Below are 19,480 nucleotides of genomic sequence, written 5' to 3'. Positions count from 1 at the left end.
CCGCCTTTGTAGGATATCTTGTTTTTGCTTCAGTGATTATTCGAAACATGACTTTTGTTTTGTAGTCTGTAGTGTAGTCAGGAATGTATCAACACTGAAAGACAAAAAGAAGGTGTTGTGCTGTGGTGGCAGCCTTTGTAGTGACTGATTCACCCTTTCTAAAGTAGCCCATATAGATCAGTGTGAGGGCTTTGTTGTTGTTGTTTTATTTTTCTTATTATTTATTTGTATTTTTTCCCTGGATATGTCCAGTGACTAACAATCACGCCCTACTGACTGAGCTGAAATGCTGCTGGAGGATCAGTGCTCCTGCAAGCTGTACCTTTTTGTACAGTTATCCAGATAAATGTTTAGGTGGTCAAATTTGTGAAGGAGGGGTGTGTGTGTGTGTGTGTGTGTGTGTGTGTGTAGTTAATTGTGGCCATTATGCCTATCAGGACCAGCATTGGTGTAATATGTTAGGAGGCATTAGGAGAAGAGGGGGCAGGAGGTCAGTGACAGATGACCAGACACACATTCTCCATCACATCCACTGCCTTTGAGAACAGATTTTTTATTGTGTGTCACACTGCTCTCAGCTCTCTTATTCTCCTGTATGCAATGAACGCTTTTGGCTTTAAGACTTCCATCTTGATTTCTCACGGGCTGTATGCCTAATGCCTAAAATACATGTGAGTATAGAAGTCATTCTGCTTCCAAAGCACATTTGTTGCATTTGTTGTTGTTTATTTCAGGATTTGGGGGACTTTTGGTTTGTTTTTGTTTTTGTTTTTTTTTTTTTTTTAATTTTTTTTTGATAACACATTCTATATGTGAGAAACAGAAAGCATTTGTAACAACAATACATGAGATGAACATAATTTACTCCTGTGTTCAGTATGTGGGAACGTGTTGGCTGCTAGTCTGGGCTTAGGGTCACATGTACACAGAGAGAAAATCCTTAAAAACATACAACTCTTAAAGCCCATAGCAAACCTCCCATTCATTTCACTGGGGCTTATACGCTACCCTTTGTCAATGCTCGCAAATGATGTTTTGGCCACTGTCAGATTATCTTTAAAGACAAAAAAATTGTTTTGTTTTTTTTATGGAGCAGGACTTAGGATATTTTCTATGAGCATTCCGATTTTTCTCTAGGGCCCATCACTGAAATAAATAGCTGATGGTGTGGTCCCATATAGCTTAGCAGATTCAAGAGCGAGCTACTGCAGAAGGGCCTGGCCCCGGCCCCCTGACACCTCAGTGCTGCTGCGGGCAGGGATGTGCACTGGGCCTTCGGGGAGCCGAGGGAAGGCCCAAATGGCTGAAAACAGTGCACCTTTCTAAAAAAAAAAAAAAAAAAAAAGGTGTTTTTTTGGAGATGGTGGGTTGCCTGAGGCAGCTGGCTGTGTGGCCGGGGGGCAGCAGCGCTGGCCGCAGGGGCATGCCCGGCGGGTGCAGCGGATGCAGCGGGCCCTTCCTTCCGGCAGCAGCAGCTTGCTGCGGCACTGCTGCCGCCCGAGGTGCGTTTGCACCCTGAGCAGGTGTGTCCGAGCAAGCTGGAGCGGAGCCAGCAGCCGCGGTGGCCCAGAGATCAACTGCTGGCGGGGCGCACGAGATGCACGGTGGTCTCATAAAGGCTGAGGCCTGTGTGGCTCAGACCTGGTCATTTTAAAACTAGTTTAATCATGTCCAAGGTGCTGTGCACTCTTTTTCCAGTCTTAATATAGCCTTGTGCATGGTGATATTTATTTCAGTGTAAACGTTTAAAATTTCCTTTATTGGTATGAAAATGGAAGATTATTGTTATGTTGCAGTCTAATAGTAAGAGTATGTTCAATTTGGTTTGTTTATTAGCAGTCAATATTTTTTATTATGGCCTCGGAGGAGTTTGGTATTTCCCTCCCTGGTGAGATGTAGAAGCAAACAGCTGAGAAGTGACAGCTTCCAGCTTGGGATGGATGGTGACTTTCTGAATTCCTCTAGCAGGACAAAAGTTTTCATTTGATCATGTCTTCAGACACCTGGCTCTTTTCTCTAGAGCTGGCTTCAAAATAAGGGGAGAAATCCAAAGAGTTTTTAGTATACTAAAACAAATTTTCCATGCATTCAATTGAGTAATTGTTTTTTTGGGGACTTTGAAATAGTCCCTGGTTCTGTTACAATGGAAATTGATTTCATTAGTAGAAACAAAAATAATGAATTTTCCAGTTTACAGATACGCATAGAAGTTTCTGAAAATTTTCAGAATTAATGGGAGAAAGAGAAATGGAGCTGGAGCAGCTGGTGACCACACCAACCACACAAAAGTCGAAGGGTCATTAAAAAAAAGACAAACATAGAAATTCCAAGTACTTTTCACAAGTGAATGAAGAAAATAATTTGTGATTCTTACTGTGCAAAAGTTTAGCCTAAAATATTTGAAAGTTAAAACCTGAAATACTTTTTTAGTAATTATTTATAGGACAAAAGGGAAATGAGTCAATTTTCTGGCACACTGACCATCCTGGAACAATCTCAGGGATTGGAATATAGTCATATTAATTTTCTGTATTTTGTTTTATCCCTTATTTATAGCTAACATGCCATTCTGCATCTAACATCTACCTCTACAGACATATAGAGTAACTGCTGGACAACAAAACCATTTGTAGTAACAGTTGTGAGACAGCTTTATAGGACATGAGTTAATACCTGGGTTTAGTTAATTTTTCTGATCAGGAATATTAGTTTGTGAAATGGAATTGCCATCACCCAACTAATAATGATGTTTTAAAATATGTTTTGTTGCAAGTAGAAAAACATTCAAAATTTTGATATTTTCACTGAACAGAAACTCTGAAGTGTTTTCATTTTATATGTAAAATACGATTCAGAATTATACTGGGAATGAAAATCAAATTATAGGAATGAACTTAATCTACACAGTTGGAAGAACTAAGAAGAAAATCATTGCATAGCAAGAAACAGAAGAGAAACGTCCCATTTTGTTCTTAAATACTCTTGAAAGCTTTGTTGATTTCTCTCTCTTTATTTTTCTTTTCCTTTTTTTTTTTTTTTTCTTCTGATCATAATTGACGTTTTCAAAAAGCATTTTGCTTTAAACAAACATGTATCTTTCTATTTGAAAACTAGCACTTGGGAAAATAGGTGACCCTCTCAAGACAGCAGGTTGCTAGTGGAGGTGGCAGTGCGTGATAGATGGAGGCTTATAGGAGGAGAGAGTGATGTGTGTGGATCCTACTCCTGTGGTAGGTCTGGCAGGGCCTGGCAGCAGTTCCTAGTGGGTCCCAGCTCTCCTCTTCTAGCTGTGGGCACCTGGGTGGAGAGATGGCACATGAAGATGAGGCTAAGTCTCTGGGGAGGAAATGGTGGTAATGGTCTAACGGGGAAGAAGAGGTGGTCGGATAAGGCGGGAATGGGCTGTCAGTCAGGGACTGTAAGGTGGCTGAGACAACAGGCAAGGATGGGGAAAGCAGTAGTATTTGAGAAGGGAACATCACTTCCAAACCAGTGCTGTGGCAACGGAAACATGTGGACTTCTTCCAGAGACCTGTTCTAGGCTGAATTCTTCCAAGGGGTAAATTCTTCCTGAAACCCTAATTCTTATAGAATACCCAGTTGCTCTTGCCATGTTATCAATAGTCAATGTGCTGAGTGAGCTTCCTAGAGGTTGTTCCTGCTCGGGGCACCTTGGGAATATGATCTTTGCTTCTACCAGTGAAAAGGGGTCGGAGACATGATGAAAGAAGACACCAAGTGCAAAGTGCTCAGGTGTGCTAAGGTATTCTGGGGGTGTGCTGGTGAATTATCTATGTTCTGATTTCCAGTGCTTTACGAATGAGTTTGTTATTTAAAATTGTTCAGTGAATTCCTCAGGCAAACGTATTTCTGCTCTCAGAGGAACTAGTCTTTCAGGTCTTTATCATTCATCGTTCAGTGTTTGCCCTGAATGTCACATCACTCACGTGGTACCATTTCTACTTCCTGACCTAGTAACTTCCAAGCTGAAAAGAACTTTTAAGAAAGTTTCATATCATGATTACCAGTATAAATATTTGTGCAAATACATATCTAAATACAGGTACTAGCAAAGTGCTCTCTCGCTGAGGTCATGATTTTGAACAAAAATTAGCCTGAGTGTTCACAGAAGAGCACCAGGTACCCATTTAAACCCATTCATGATTTGGTACATAAGGTAGAATTTTTTTGTGTGCCTTGTGGGTTTTGGTGGTTTTGTTTGTTGGGTGGTTTTTTTTTTTTTTTTTAATTTTGTTGGTTGTTTTGTTTGTTTTTGTTTGTTTGTTTCTTTGTTTTTAATATGAATCTCCCAGTTATATTAGGGGTTAGTCTAGATTTCAGAGAGGTTTCTGGTAGTAAGGAGGCAAGATAGGCATTTCACACCCATAGAAAAAGTTGACCAAATTAGGGAAAGACTAGATCTTCTCTGGGATCTGAGCAATTTCTGAGTAATGTTCAGGGTGGTGTGAAGTTGTAGATCAGATAGCCACTGGATGTCACTGTTGTTCTGCAATTGGGAAATAAGTACATATTCTTCTACCATGTCTTCTTTCCTTTTGTGTAACGCAATTGTAATACTTCTGGAAACGGTAACTACTAAAGTGAGGAGAATAACTTCATCCTCGTGGCTAAGGAAAGGTAGTAAAATTCCCATTACTTCAGAGACTGAGGAGCTAAGGATGGTCCTCATGTGTTGGGATGTATTAATAGTACTGGTATGTTCTTAATAGATGAGATCTTTCATGTAGCAGCAATAAAGCAATCATTAAAAGTCCTTTAAGAATAAGTATTTTTCAGTACTGTATAGCCTAGTAATACAAAGTAGGATTTAGTTTTATAGCCTCCTATGAGTTTTCTGTCATATCTCTCATTTATCTCTTAATTTCTTTTTAGGAAAAGCTATTGATTTTGTAGTTCAGAATGCAATGTCAGAATCCCACGGAGGCAGACCCAGTGCATCAAAGGTCGCAATAGTCATCGTGTCGGGGAGATCAGAAGACACTGTGGAGGCTGCTGCACTTTCTGCAAGAATGAACAGTAAATCTTGTTTAGCTGTCACTATTTTTAAACAGAGTTGTGGCTTTTTAAGTAATGCACTAGAACAAAGGATGAAAAATTAAGGCACTGGTATGTTCATACAAGTTCAGAACTTACTGTATGTAATATTCTGGTAGGAAACAGGCCTGAATAAAATGTGCCTGATGAATATGCCTTTGAATTACTGGTAAATTCAGGACCAGTCTGCAATTTCAGCTGAACAGCTTCCACAGGCTTCACAAACAAGTGGCATTTCATTTTCCAAAGTCCTGTAGATAGACAGGGATGACAGAAATGTGATCTGATATTATAAATTCAATATTGTTGCAGTGCAGCTAATCATGAAAGGTTCAATGTAATAATAATACACAGAGAGAGGATTTGATCAGATTCTGCACTGACCTATACAGGAATATGCTTTTGCTATCAATGTGTGCTGCATGACGTTTTTAAAGTTTTCTGGCTGTCGTCTCTGTACCTCATCTTCCTCAGGTATTCAGCTGAGGAATATTGACTTCCTTTGTAGATTGCTTTGGGAGCTATTGAATAAGGCATGGACTAAATAATAACTATCAGTAGAATTCATCTTAGCTGACACTGTGATTAGAGCATCACCATTTCTTCCCTTAGCCTATGTGGAGGGAGTGATGCAAGTCATACATGTTGAAAATTTAAAAAAAAAAAACCTTCTCCTGTGCATTGCCTATTTAAAAATCTTTTCTTCAATTTTCCTAGGGGTATCACTGTTTCCAATTGGAGTTGGGAATAGATATGATGAAGAGCAACTAAGGACTTTGGCTGGGCCATCAGCTGCTAACAGAATCATGAAGCTTCAGAATTTTGAAGACTTATCCACTATGATCACATTGAATAGTGAATTTATCAAAAAAGTGTGCATGGGTAAGTTCAATATAGTTGTAGCCCCACAACTGGAGCAAACCCCAAAAACTGAAATGCCAAAACCAGAATGATTTTTCTTCATTTGAGAAGTCAGTACAATGCTCCTTTGTTAGTGTTTCACTGATAATCATCACAAATGCTAACATAGACCAGCACCATCACTTAGGTGTTAAACAAAATCTGAGCCCTTTCAGCATGTAGCCAACTACTATGCTAATCACCTAACTTTGAGCAAGATTTTAAAAACTGCTTAGGCCTGAGCTTTCAAACTATGATATTATTAGTAGTCAGGGCTGGTTATTAACTGAAGGACACCAGGAAATCTCAAGCTGTCGTGAATGGATGGGGCATGCTTCAGATATGCTGCAAGTTAGTTGTGAGTAAAGATTTCAAATTACATTTTTTTCTGCACAGACCTAAGCATTGTTATGTATATGTCTACAAAGAAGTCAGCCAAACCATAAGGAAAAGAAAAGAATAAGAAAGAATTAACTTTTCCCTAAAAAAAAAATACTGGGAAAAAAAAAAAAGTGTAAAGTATTTTAAACAAGCATTCATTTCTTTGTAGATAGCAATTCCCCCCATTTAGGAAACTTGTTTCAAGTCTGACCAGTATTTGACTTCTTTTGCCTCCTTGGTCTGTGTGTAGATAGATAATTATTACTCATATTGTTATTTCTGTTACAAGAGCTTCTATGTGTCCTCTCCACAAACCACTGTCGCATCGTGTTAGTCGTTGCACAGGTTTTTACCAGCATTACTAGGGCTTAGTTACATCTCCATTAAAATAAGTGGACTTTTTTTGCAGATCCAAGTACCACTAAGAATGAGGAAGTTATGGAGTGTGCACAGTCCAGCTTAGAGATATCCGATCAGTCTCCACTGGGATCACTTCTGGCATTTAAAAATCTCTCTAGAGCATTAAACAGCTGCCATTTTCTTTCTTTCTTTTCTTTTAAAATAGGCTTTAAAAGATGCATTTCCTCTCCTCACACTGTAAAATATGTGATTTTCTTGACTTAAATTACATTGATCCAAGATATAGGATGGGGAACAGGAATTTGAAACCAGTAACTATTTTCTTATTGTAATCTGCGCTATAACCTATCGGTACTAGAGTTGAAAGCTTTGTATTTTTATGAAAGTTCTTCCAACAGAACAAAGCATATGCTCAAAAACTTGAATGATAGGTACCTGATATTAGACACCTAAATCTGAGATATTTAGCTTTCCCTTTTGCTGATGGTAAAGCCTTTGCTGTGGGGTGGGAAATGATCTTTTTGTTTTGTTCTGTTTGGTTGGCTGTTTTTTGGTGTTTTCTAGTTTTGTTTTGTTTTGTTTAAGTTTCTTACAATCTGTAAAGTGTAATTTTCCCCTCCAGACTCATACAATTGAATTTCTGGTGCAGAGGGAGTCGTACTTTATGTATGGAAGGGTACCAAAAATGATACTATTAAAAAGGCTTAAAAGATTTCCTAAATGCTTTCAAAATACATTACTTGTCCTGGAGAAGACAGAGTTTGTAGCGTATATATGCTAGCATAGTATAGTATTATATAAAGAGTTTGCTAGTCAGTGTTTTAATTTCCTAGACTTGTGCTTATCACATTGTTTTGCCATTGCACTTATATGAAATTACTTTCTGTATGTCTTTAGGTGTGTTATGAAATCACAGAAATATAGAAACTGCAATTCAGTAGGTGTCTTGTGACCATCTAAATGATTATATAAAAACCTGCCCATCACAGTAATGCCTGAATGTAAGGAACTGAATTTGAGTATTCTTATTGCAGCTATTTTCATAATTACACTAGTTGCTGACAGATCTTATCTTGGAACTACTCACTGGATTTATCTTTCTGCATTTAATAAATGTGTGGGTGCATGAGTGTGTAAATTCTCATTACCTGCTAATTACCAGAAATATTCTCAATTCATCATAAGATTCAGAAGCAAGGCTGGACCTTGCCTCAGAGCTAAGACCGTGAACTTTTAAGTAACATCTGAGCAGACATGTATGTCAGTACAGGGAGTGCTGTAGAATTACAGCCTACCTATTGCTTACAGGGTGTTTTGGGACCAACATCACTGCAAAAGTCAGGTAATACTAGCAGTGTAAAGTTTATGCATTCTTTGACTTACTCTTGTACACTTTGGTCAAATGCCTGCAGTCTTCAGGTAAGGATTCTCACATTCTACCACAAAAAAAATTTCTTAGAGCCTAAGTCACATTTTAAAGTAAGCAATCTGTATTTTGGCAATGACCACTTAAAGGATGGTTTAAGGGCGTGAGATGGCTAAAAGATATCTGTTTCTCTTTCAGACCCTGTCAGACAATGTATAGATGAGGATGGAAACAAAAAGAAAGTAAGTGTATTGTTTGGGTTTCAAGTTATAAAGTTCATGAAGGACCACGAATACCTTCATAGAGAATCTGAAGCAAAAATGTTGGACAACATTAAGAACTACTTCGGAGGAGAAAAATGTTGGCTTTTTAACTGATGGGATAATTTTGCCCACAAAGGAGACTTCCTGTAACGACACCTGATCTTGTAGTGTGTCGAATATTAGTGAAAGCAGTGCAGAGCCAAAATTTGTGACAGTGTGTGCCTTCCCTGACAAAGAAAAATGTATTTCCATCTCCTGGTGAAGGAAATTTTGGGAAAGCTGAACATGGCCATAATGAAGTTTCATGTACAGGGGGAGGCAACGTCATTGTCCAGACCCTTTCTTTCTGCTAAAAATACAAGTACCCGGTCCCTTTGAAAATTTTATAGGAAGATAATTATTGTGTGATAGTCATCTCTCTAGGGAAATCCATCTCTTCAGTAATGAAATCAAAGTCCTTAGTGTTCTTTTGCAGAAAAGCTTTTATTAATCCAGAGAAAATGCTTCAGAAATGTATAGTAAACCTATCTGATCTCTCAAAAGTGATCTACTCTAAGAAAGGAATGATACAGGTGTTATAAATGGTTCACTTCCTTCATCTCAGATTAAATGCCAAGATTTTTGAGTGTGTACGATACTTCATGCCTTTAAAAATGTTATCATAATCTTGTTACATATTTTCTAATTGGGGGTTTAACTATGAGTTCTACCCTAGATTTTATCTTAAATTTCCAGTACATTAAAAATTTTCCTTTGATTTTTCCCTTGTGAGGACATGTGTATAAGGAAGGATGTGGCTAATAAAGAAATGCTTGTGAATTGTGTAGACACAGGAAATATATCAAAGCTGCCTTACATGGTTGGCCTTGGTCAGCTGGTCAGAACACAGAAAGGCTTTAGCTAGATCAGGTAGCTTTGAAACTGACAATCTAATTAAGAAAAAAGCAACAAACAAAAACTGAACTTGGAAACCTTTCTTAATTAAAACAAAAAAATAACCAGGTTCTTTAGTCATGTGAATAGCATGTGTCCAGGCCTCTGGGCTCCTAGAAGCAGATACAGGTACATATAGGTAAGTGCTGGGAAGGCTAAACTTGAATTTCAGACACGTCAAGTTTCATTTTTTGGTAATAAGCTTAAAGCACAATTTCCATTCTGGCTAAAATGCTTTTGGAAGAAAAGAGGTCAGGCTCCAGACCATCTAAAAATGAACCACACTTTCAAATGGTAGCCTTAAGGGGGATTTTGTGTTACCAGTTCTGTCAACCAAAAAAAATGGGGTTTAGAAGATGCTGCCAACGTGGTAGCCATTTCATTTTGGAGCAGGCTGTTGAGCATCCCATGGTGCCAACAGGACACCATGGAAGTATTCTACCTCTGGTGTTCAGCACCCACATGCTGAACTCCTCTGCTGCCTCACATCCATAGGGATGAAGAATCAAGGCTCTTTTCTGATTCACAGGTTCTTACATTGGATCCATAATATTTCAGGTGTTACTCAGAAAGTTATTACAGGAGGCTCAGTTCCCCAGGTGGGATGTCTGTCATGCATCTGGAGATTGTGGGAACTGATCTCTTGCAGTTTGCAAGAAAGTCAGAGTTCTCAGGATCAGAAATCTCATCCTAAATCCCATCGGTATCCTGAGTGATATGATTTGTTACATTTTCTTTGTTATTACCTCTACCCTGGAAATGACTGTTGAGGGAAGATTCATGGCTAAGGTCATGCTTAGTAGCAGAATGATGGAAGATCAAATGTGCTAGGTCAAACCAAAATTCCGTCCAATCCCTTGTATTATGTGGCCAAAAACAGAAGTCAGGGAAGAATCTAAGTAAATGTATACAAAAGTTCCCTGAACTGTTCTAGGCTTGAACAATTTGTGACTCAGGGACACTGTGAACTGTGAGTGGCATCTTTCTGTGTTTGATAGTGCTCAATAGATTTCTCTTCCATTAATTTGTTCAGTCATTCTTTGAATCCATGTAAGTTTTTAGTACGCATCCAGTGGCAAGTTGCTCCAATAGTGCTAAATATGAGCTGTGTAAAGAACCAGTTTTAATATTTGAACTTGCCAGCTGACAGAATATGTGAATGATTATGATAATTAAAGTTTTTTTGATGTAGTTAATTTTCATCAGTAGTCTTGTTTTGATGCTTTTAAGCATGCATAAAGGTGCTAATAGAAGTATAATAATATAATAATCGTATAATAAGTCTAATAATGGTAGTGCTTAATTGTGAAGTGATCTGTATAGCAATCTTCTGTATTTCTACTCTAAGTATGGCGGTAAAAATCACATTCCTAAATTAGCAGTTTCCATAACATGACTTTTCTAGGACTGTTCAGCACTTGGTTTAGAGAAGAACAAACAAACAAACAAACCCCTGACTAAATTAAAAGGTGCCAGCTGATGAAGCCAGTTGAGGTATATGGCTCTCTCTCCTGCAGATGCACAGTAAGAGAGTGTGCAAGTCCAGGTCCGTAGGTTCAGAGCTCCCCCTGAGAGGAAGTCTGAGGCTTCCTCCGGTGTGCTGGCAGGCTCATCAGTTTCAGCAGAGTTATCCTTCACGATTTAGAAACTTCTGCTTTTGCTTTCCTTTCTGTCCTATTTTTACTCCTACGATTTCACAGCAATTGGGATTTAGCCTTACTTTGTCTTTAGAGTCCCGACGTTTTCCTCTGCACCAGGATTCTTGGCTTTTTTGGATCTTTCAGCTGATATTTTTGATTTAATGTACTGTGCTTTTCTTTTCTTGTTCAGCTCTTAGATGTTTTCCAATAGATGTCCTGTTAAGTAGTGAAATGAAAACAATTAAATATGTATGGAAGCCAGAGGGTCCTTTGCCAGACTTGCACAGCTGTATACGTACCCTTCCAGATGCTCCACTTCCAATGAGTTGTAGGCGAGACAACTATAATTAAAAAACATTAAATTTCTTCCTATCTAAATATTTTTTTCATATTTAAAGCTCCTTATGTTACTTTTTCACAGCTACCTCTAGCCTCACAAGCCTGAAAAGTATGAAGCCTCTTTCAGGACAAGTTTTCTTCTCAAAGACCTGAAACATGCAAAGCAGGTCCAGTAAATTAACTCATTTTTAATACGTAAATTTTTATGGCTGCAAATCTTCCAATTCTCTTCTAGACTTGATGGTATCACATAGCTCAGAGATACAGAGCAATACTTTCACATTACTATTCTTGGTTTGCACATTAGTGCCCAGAATAGTCTGTGAATTATGTTGTAGTTACCTAGGTATTTTATCACTTTGCTCTTCTCTTTCATGGGAATGATGGGTAAGTTGAAAAAGAGAGGACAGGACATGAGCTTGCCCAATAGCAATCATCTTCTCTTCCCCACATGTTTCTGTTTGTGAATATCAAGAGATGTTATTCAGTTCATAGAGCCACTGCCTCACTTGTTAGTAGTGCTTCTGGACTCATCTCTGTAGAGATGGGTCTGGGAAGAGCTGTTTCCCGCATTAGGGGATATTCTTGGGAACGCAGACCTTAGGGATGAACATTCTGTTTTGAAAGTCATTGAGCCTATGTATGGACTTTAGAGCTTTGCGGGATTGGGGCCAGAGAGCTCAGCTTTTTGCAGATATGAATCTTGAGATATTCCAGATTGTGACCACATCTATTCCTCTGTCATTTAGTAGTACGTAATCCCGGTGCCTTAAAATTTAGACTGTCCTTTAGAAGATGAGAATATATTTTACATTTTATTTTTAATTTTACAAAACAACTATGCATATTTAATAACATTAATCTGGTAAAGGAACAGTTTCCCTTTGGGAAGGGAGGAACTGTTTTAAAGTTTTGGCGTTGTGGATAAAATAACTAAGAGTATTCCATGCTTTTCTAGCTTGGAACAAAAACTGTTAATTCCTGCTGTGCCATGACCAACTCTGCTTAGAGCTCTTTCTAAAATAGTTTTATGGCTTATGTAAACTGCAGTCTTTGACATTTAAAGAAAAGCTAAGGGAAATTCTTTGTTGACTATGCTATCCATGCATGCTGTAGGATGGTTAAGCTAACAATAGATGGAGTACCAGATACTTCATTCTTCTGTAAGAAAACATCTCCTCTTCTAGGCTATTATCTTTTGCTTGGAATTTCAGTCTATTTCTTACAGTGTTGCTAATTTAAACTTTCTCATCCTCATGAAGTCCTGAAAACACTGCCTTCTATTATTTAGTTATCCAGGGCTAATTTGAGTAGCACTGCTGTCAGTATCGCTTTCCTTGCTAGCTGTAGGATCGTTGCAGCAGTCGAGTTTTGCATTTTCTTCCCCTCTGTCCATGTTCTTTTCAGTTGTTAAATATCCATGTCTCCCTACCTAGCCTGGTGATAAATGGACATTACCGGACCAGTGCCACACTGTGACATGCTTTCCAGGAGATTACACAGTTCTGGAGAGTCACCAAATTAACTGTGAGAGGATGCCCAAACCAGTATGTCATAGCAATCTTCCTGCTGTTAGGATTGAAGAAACTTGTGGCTGCCGATGGATGTGTCCGTGTGAGTATCTATCTTTGCATGTATGCCTCTCCCTCCCCATCACTTGAAATGTTTATCAGAAATGTAATGCTGAATGGAGCTGCTCAGTCATCGTACACATCAAAGTTGACTGAGGTGGGAGGAATTGATGCTAAGAGCATTAAGAGCCTCACTGATGCCTGGAATGAGTGATGCTATTTGCAAGTTCAGGGCCACTGTGAGCTTATTTTTTACATAGGCATAGCTGCAGTGTTTTGTCAGAGAATCTCACATTCAATTTCCAAAGCTGTGTTAACTGGGAAGGGGGAGGTGCGTGGAAGAAAACAGAAATTTATCCCAGCAAGCTGTAAGCAAGTGAGATATTTTTGGTACACCTCTAGGTGTGAGGGTTTGGCCTGGTCTCAATCAAACGTATGTATTGAAAAAATAACAACAAAAAATTCTCCCTGCCTCCATAAAATCTCAGACTGAGTATCTGAGCAGAAAGGGTGAATGTCATGCGATTGGTGCCTTGGCTGAGAGGACAGGAATAGAAATTAAGTGTGTCCACTTGCATTTACAGGGTGGAGGGATTCAGCCCTGAGGCTGGTGATCCATTTATTAAAAAGAGAGATTCTTTAGTAAAATGCCACATATGTGAAGGGAAGACTTGAAGAAGGAAGATGATGATTTCAAGTGAAAAAACAGGCTGGAGCCTCCAGATCGCCTCAGTGCCCAGGCAATTGCCCTGACAGCAAAAAATGAAGTGGTGGCAACCTGGGGTAAAGGAGACAGTGATGCCTGGCTGCATGCAGCGTGGCACGGGGCGTTGCTCCAGAGCCACCACAGGGAAGAGCACTTCATGGCAGAATGAGGGGCAGGCTCAGCCCCCGGGTCTTTTGGTACCTCTTAGCCTGAGTTTGGGGACTGAGCCTTACCGCCTCTCTGTGGGAAATGCACTGTAGTCATGTGCTTGATTTCCATAAAAATTAGTCAAGATGTTTATTTTGAGTTAAATGTTGAAAAGATCAGCTTCAGTAACTTTTAAAGGTTGTAGCTATACAAAATAATACATTTCTACAGCCCAATAATGCATGTTATTACAGCTAAAATTTGCAGAAATCTCCAAAATGGGAACATATATGTGTTACAGCATTTAAATCCTGTTCAGAGCCTGAACCTCTTTGTCTTTGAACCTTAGAGAACTGTACTCCCCAACATAATTCTGAAAATTGGGCTTACATCTAATAATCATATGATTATTTTTAAAAGTAAATCAGAATCATAGAAGGTTTTGGGTTGGAAGGGACCTTAAAGATCATCCAGTTCCAAGCCCCTGCCCTGGGCAGGGCCCCCTTCCCCCAGCCCAGGTTGCTCAAAGCCCCGTCCAACCTGGCCTTGAACCCTTCCAGGGAGGGGGCACCCACAGCTGCTCTGGGCACCCTGGGCCAGCACCTCACCCCCTGCACAGGGGAGAAGTTCTGCCTTATATTTACTCTAAATATACTCTCTGTTAATTTAAAACTGTGACCCCTTGTCCTGACCCAGAGTCCCTCCCCCCCCCTCCTGCACCCCCTTTAAGCCCTGGGAGGCCGCTATAAGGTCTCCCCGGAGCCTTCTCTTCTCCAGGCTGAACCCCCCCAGCTCTCTCAGCCTGTCGCACAGGAGAGGTGCTCCAGCCCCCTGATCATCCTTGTGGCCTCCTCTGAACTCACTCCAACAGGTCTATGCCCTGTTCTATAGAACCCTATATATACCTTCTCTTTATAATGTGTATTCTCAATTTAAAATGTCCTCTGCTGAACTAGCTGTTTGAAGAACAATTTCTTCAAGATAATCCTTGAAATACATAAGCCTGGTAGCTAGATTTTGATCCCTGAACTGTTAGACATCTGCAATTTTAACACCCCAAGTTTTAGTATTTCCTAAAAGCGTATTTGATTATCCAAACCCTTTAAAACTAACATTTCTGGTGTGATATAAATATTTCAAAAAGGTAGAAAAATTTTAATTGAATAGTCATAAATATTTTTGAATGTTTAAAAGATACTCTTAGTGATATCTACTCATAAAAAGTGCATCTCAAATAATTTTCTTGATTCTAAATATATTAATAGCAACATGAAGGCATTACTTTTGGCATTCAAAACATGTCTTCATAAAGAATTTCTGAAAGGACGAAATTAAAATTACCACTTGTACCATTAGCTGATTATCGTGAAAAGACCTGTAGTTAACTTGAGATTGCTGCTGTTTAAAATGAGCTAACAATTGTTTAACCCTTTATGAATGTAATGATCCATGATAACCCATTTTTCTGCCCCCCCCCCCCCCCCCCCAAAGTGGTACAGCTTGTGAAGGAAAAATAGTAAGTTTTCTTATGGTATAGAAGGATGGGATAAAAAAATCCCCAGCCCCACCCAGTTGATCAAAACCCCATGTGTAAAGTACTCTTGTTTTAATGACTACTTAACGAAACCAGGGTGATGCTGTGTCAACTAAAGTAACACCCGTAGCGGCTGGGAAGGCTGATTCTGATGTGCTGAAGTCAGAGCCAAAACTCACAACAATCAGTAAACTTCAGAGACGGGCGTAGCAAAGCAGGTGGTTAGTTAGGAGGTCAGCATGCTTCAGGATCTCTTTGTTGTTACGGATGGAGGCTGGTTAGGCAGTCTGTGCTGGGGGAGCACAGCAGCACATGCTTAATTGACTCTCATGATTCAGCATAGTAGTGTTCAGTTATTTAGAGAGCTCAAGTACATTTTCAAGGAATTGCTTGACAGTTCAGACGATATGACAGATGCTTTTGCAAAGAGGAAGTACTTGAAAAAGTGTTGTTCTTATGCCATACAACTGAGGTCAGGGAATAGACCAGGAGTTTCACCATAAAGGTACTTGCTTGCTAAACTAGTTACTAATTTTATAGTAACATGATTTACAACATGATTTATGGCTATTGGGTGTTTTTGGACTACATTTAAATGGATTGCACTAATATATTTTGTGCTGCAGAATACCTATGAGAAATTTAAAAGGATTCCTATTATCCTTAAAATTTTTTTAGTTGTCCATGTATAAAAAAGGGCTGAGAAATTTTGTTTTATTGCTAACTTATTTTATTATTGTTCATACATGAACTTTATAAGCAGATACAGTAAAATATCTAAAGATGCTCTAGAGCTCCAAAGGGATATGTATCTCTTGACAATTCAGTGCCTGACAGTACATGAGATAGGCTTGCTTTCTTTTTTTTCTTGTTTTTTGAAGCACAAGTTGCTGTTTGCTGTTTTTTCCTGTGAAATTAAGTTTTCAGGCCAATGAATGGAAAATATTATTCTCAAATCTCAATCAAAAGCCAAGTAGCTGAATTATTAACAATGAGAATTTTCTTCCTCCATGTTTAGCTGATATTGCTTTTATTGTCCTTATTATATTTGAGCAAAGGATTTGCAAATGCATGAGTCAGAAGCATCCTTTTGCTCAGGTTTTGTTTTGATGCTTGCGAGAATATGATCCTGCTTGTTTTCCAGTTTGTGAAGACAAGAAGGAGTTTATAACCTAATGAGCAGGACACTGAGCTGTCAGTTTACCATTGTTTTAACCAGTGAACATTATTGCTCTTCCCTTTTCCTGTTTCTAATCTGAAAAAAAAAAGTCCCCTGGTATCAACTTGTGACATGTGTTTGATAATGAAATAATGTTATTTTGTTTCAAATGTAATACTGTGCAGAGTGAAATGCAATACCATAATAAAAATGCAATGCAAAATTTTTAAAATACGTATCGTACAGTTTTTGTACAAATAGGGAAGGGATTTTCCCTGCTTTTCTTTTTCATATAAAATTTATTAATAAATCACATTCAATGTGAGTATATTTCATGCAAAGGGATTTTCTATGAGTTTATCCAAATCTTTTGTAATACTAATTACTCCAGACAAAGATACTTCAAAAAACCCACGGGATGAAGTTTTTACCAAAGTTTTTTGTCAGTGATTTTTCTGCAACATTTGCAATTCATTACCTTCCTACATTTCTAAGTTAATTGGTTCCACGTGCCCATAACATTTGTGAAGACGTAGTCTCATTTGAACAAAAGCAAATGCCTATGTAGCTTTTTTTTTTTTTGCCATCGATTTACAGGTGTCTGCATAGGAAGTTCATCTCGACACATTGTCACTTTTGATGGGCTGAATTTTAAGCTGACTGGCAATTGCTCCTACACCTTGTTTCAAGACATGCAACATGATATTGAAGTTGTCCTCCATGAAGGAGCATGCAGAGCAACACCAAAGATGAACTGTATGGACTCCATCGAAGTGAAACATCATGGTGTATCTGTTCAGCTCTTCAGTGACATGGCAGTAAGCTATACACAATGAAGTGTGATCTGTACATTGTCTGCTCATGCTATAGCATTCAGGTTAAGAGGACAAATTTGTTCCCTTTATCCAGTTTCTGTTCCCCTTGCAGCCTATTTTTAGGCTTCTGAGCAAATGCCTTATTTCAATTTCATGATACAATCTATGTTCGTGTAATGAGCCGGGCATGTTTCTTCTCTCGTTCTCCCCGTTGTGCTGGTGTGACAATGTCAAGAATATGGGATTTGGCAGTGTCTCCCTGATGCTTCTGCCAGAAAGGCAGCGATTATAGACAGGACATATTGCATTCTGATTCTCCTCTTTTGGCAGAAGTCCTTTACATAAAGTTATTTGGTGCATGGAAGAGAAGACTGTTCTTCACAAATCCATGCACAACTGGCTAGCTGAAGAGCTAGGAAGTTGGGTTTTTGTTGTGTACAGATGGACCTCAGCATTAGAAGAAAGGCCAATTTAGTATGCATTACATCTATTTTACAGGCAGAGAAGTATTCAAATTCAATATAACACATTTTTTCAATCACTGGCTTCTTCAGGCATACAGGATTTGGCTAGCTTGCAAAGGTGATCTCTTCTGACTCATGTCACAAAATAGGATGGACCAAAACACCTGCACAGAGTTCTGCATGGTGATGGACAGCCTTGACTTTCACTGAGGTTTATTGATAATCAGGGTCTGTAGGCAGCATTTTAACTTCATGGCATTAGATTGCTAGTCTGTAAGTACGTGATACTGAAGGAATGCATTCATATGGAAGATGTTGAAAGAGTTGTTCATACAATACACAGAATGAAGGTCAATTAGTTCTGTACATTTTTAGACTCAATAGGAAGTTTCAGCTTGAAAAATTGATTCTTATGTCCAGATTCAGTTGGATCTTCAAGTACTTGTGAAGTCAAAGTGTGTTTCAGCTGTAAGATTGGATTCATTTTAACTGCTTGCAAGAACTGATGTGATGATCTTGCCTTTTTGAAAACAGGTGGCTGTTAACGGTGAAAGGGTTCATATCCCCTATTCTAGCAGTTTGTTTGAAGTCACTGTGTATGGAGCAATAATGCACGAAATCAGGTTCTCCCATCTTGGACATAATCTCACATTTACTCCAAGAAACAATGAATTTATTCTTAAACTTAATTCAAAGAGCTTTTCTTCAGGAACACAAGGGCTTTGTGGTAAGTTTGAAAGCTAGTAATTTTAACAGCTTCCTACTTGGGCTTGAACTGATATTTATGTTACTGTAATTTGTGTGTCCCTGAACCTGTAAACTCTCTAGCTGAACTTATCCCCCATTGTTGGCACATTGCTAACCTATGTAGGTTTTTCTACTATGGCCATCAATGTAACAGCTCATTGACTCTCACTAATACCTTCTGAAGAACAGGCTACACATCGCTCATGTTTTACTTATTTCACATTACCTTTTCAAGGAGAATTTTTTTTTTTTGTTTTTTTTTGGATGAGAGTGTAACTTTAGGTTCTTACATATACATTTATGTGAGACTCATGACCTATGCTTGCAGTGAAGGTGGAAGGTTTGGGAGGGGTACTACTACCTGGGAGAATTAATTCTATGGTATCCTCAATGGTATAATCTATTGTATAGTTTATACCTCTGTGGCATAACCTATACCTCCTGTAATAAGGAAACGGGAAGCAAGACCCAGGTTTTTATGACTCTGTTGATAATAACTATAATGAATATCATTCATTCCTGATCCCCTTGGCATTCACTGAGCAGCCCCAACTGGCTCTGTCTGTCCCATGCCTGTTTTCTCTAGGTTTATTTTATTGCTGGCTGTATTCAGACTTTTTCTTTTCCTTTTACTCACCTTCCTAGGGGTGTGTGACCAGAACCACATCAATGACTTCACGTTACGTGATGGCTCTGTCACTGCTGACAGCAGCATGTTTATCAAAGAATGGACAGTGGCAGAGCCAGGGAAGATCTGTGAAATCCGGAGAGAAGACAGATGCTCTGAGCATGCAACAAGCCACTGCCACCTCATCCTCTCCGATCGGTTTGCAGAGTGCCACAGAGTAGTCTCCCCCAATATGTTCTACGAGGCCTGTGTGGAGAGCAGCTGCTATGAGGATGAAGCCTGTGAGATGATAACTTCCTACGCTCACATCTGCGCGGAAAATGAGGTCTGCGTAGACTGGAGAACACCTGAGTTTTGTCGTAAGGCATTTATGCTCCATTAAAACTGTTACAGAAATTGTCTGACTTGGTGATGGTGGTGACAATGACCATCTTGTCAGTGTAATATTAATTTTTGAATGCTGTGTAGTGAG

The 19,480-nt window shown here is 39.0% G+C and overlaps 1 protein-coding gene across 2 annotated transcripts in view; it reads left to right on the top strand.

Moving 5' to 3' along the window:
- Positions 1-19,480, top strand: part of VWF (von Willebrand factor) — a 144,840-nt gene that overhangs the window by 82,049 nt on the left and 43,311 nt on the right. For both annotated transcript variants that reach the window (XM_032995041.2, XM_032995042.2), the window contains 7 exons: positions 4,894-5,037; positions 5,773-5,937; positions 8,261-8,304; positions 12,674-12,851; positions 16,952-17,172; positions 18,168-18,360; positions 19,026-19,367. In XM_032995041.2, coding sequence (XP_032850932.2) covers positions 4,894-5,037; positions 5,773-5,937; positions 8,261-8,304; positions 12,674-12,851; positions 16,952-17,172; positions 18,168-18,360; positions 19,026-19,367 — 1,287 coding nt within the window. The remainder of the gene's footprint in view (positions 1-4,893; positions 5,038-5,772; positions 5,938-8,260; positions 8,305-12,673; positions 12,852-16,951; positions 17,173-18,167; positions 18,361-19,025; positions 19,368-19,480) is intronic.

Source organism: Tyto alba, unplaced genomic scaffold, assembly GCF_018691265.1.
Source record: "Tyto alba isolate M040663 unplaced genomic scaffold, T.alba_DEE_v4.0 Super-Scaffold_21, whole genome shotgun sequence".
Classification (NCBI taxonomy): Eukaryota; Metazoa; Chordata; class Aves; order Strigiformes; family Tytonidae; genus Tyto; species Tyto alba.
Note: the sequence above shows the minus strand (reverse complement) of the source record. Positions and strands in the feature narration are given on the sequence as shown.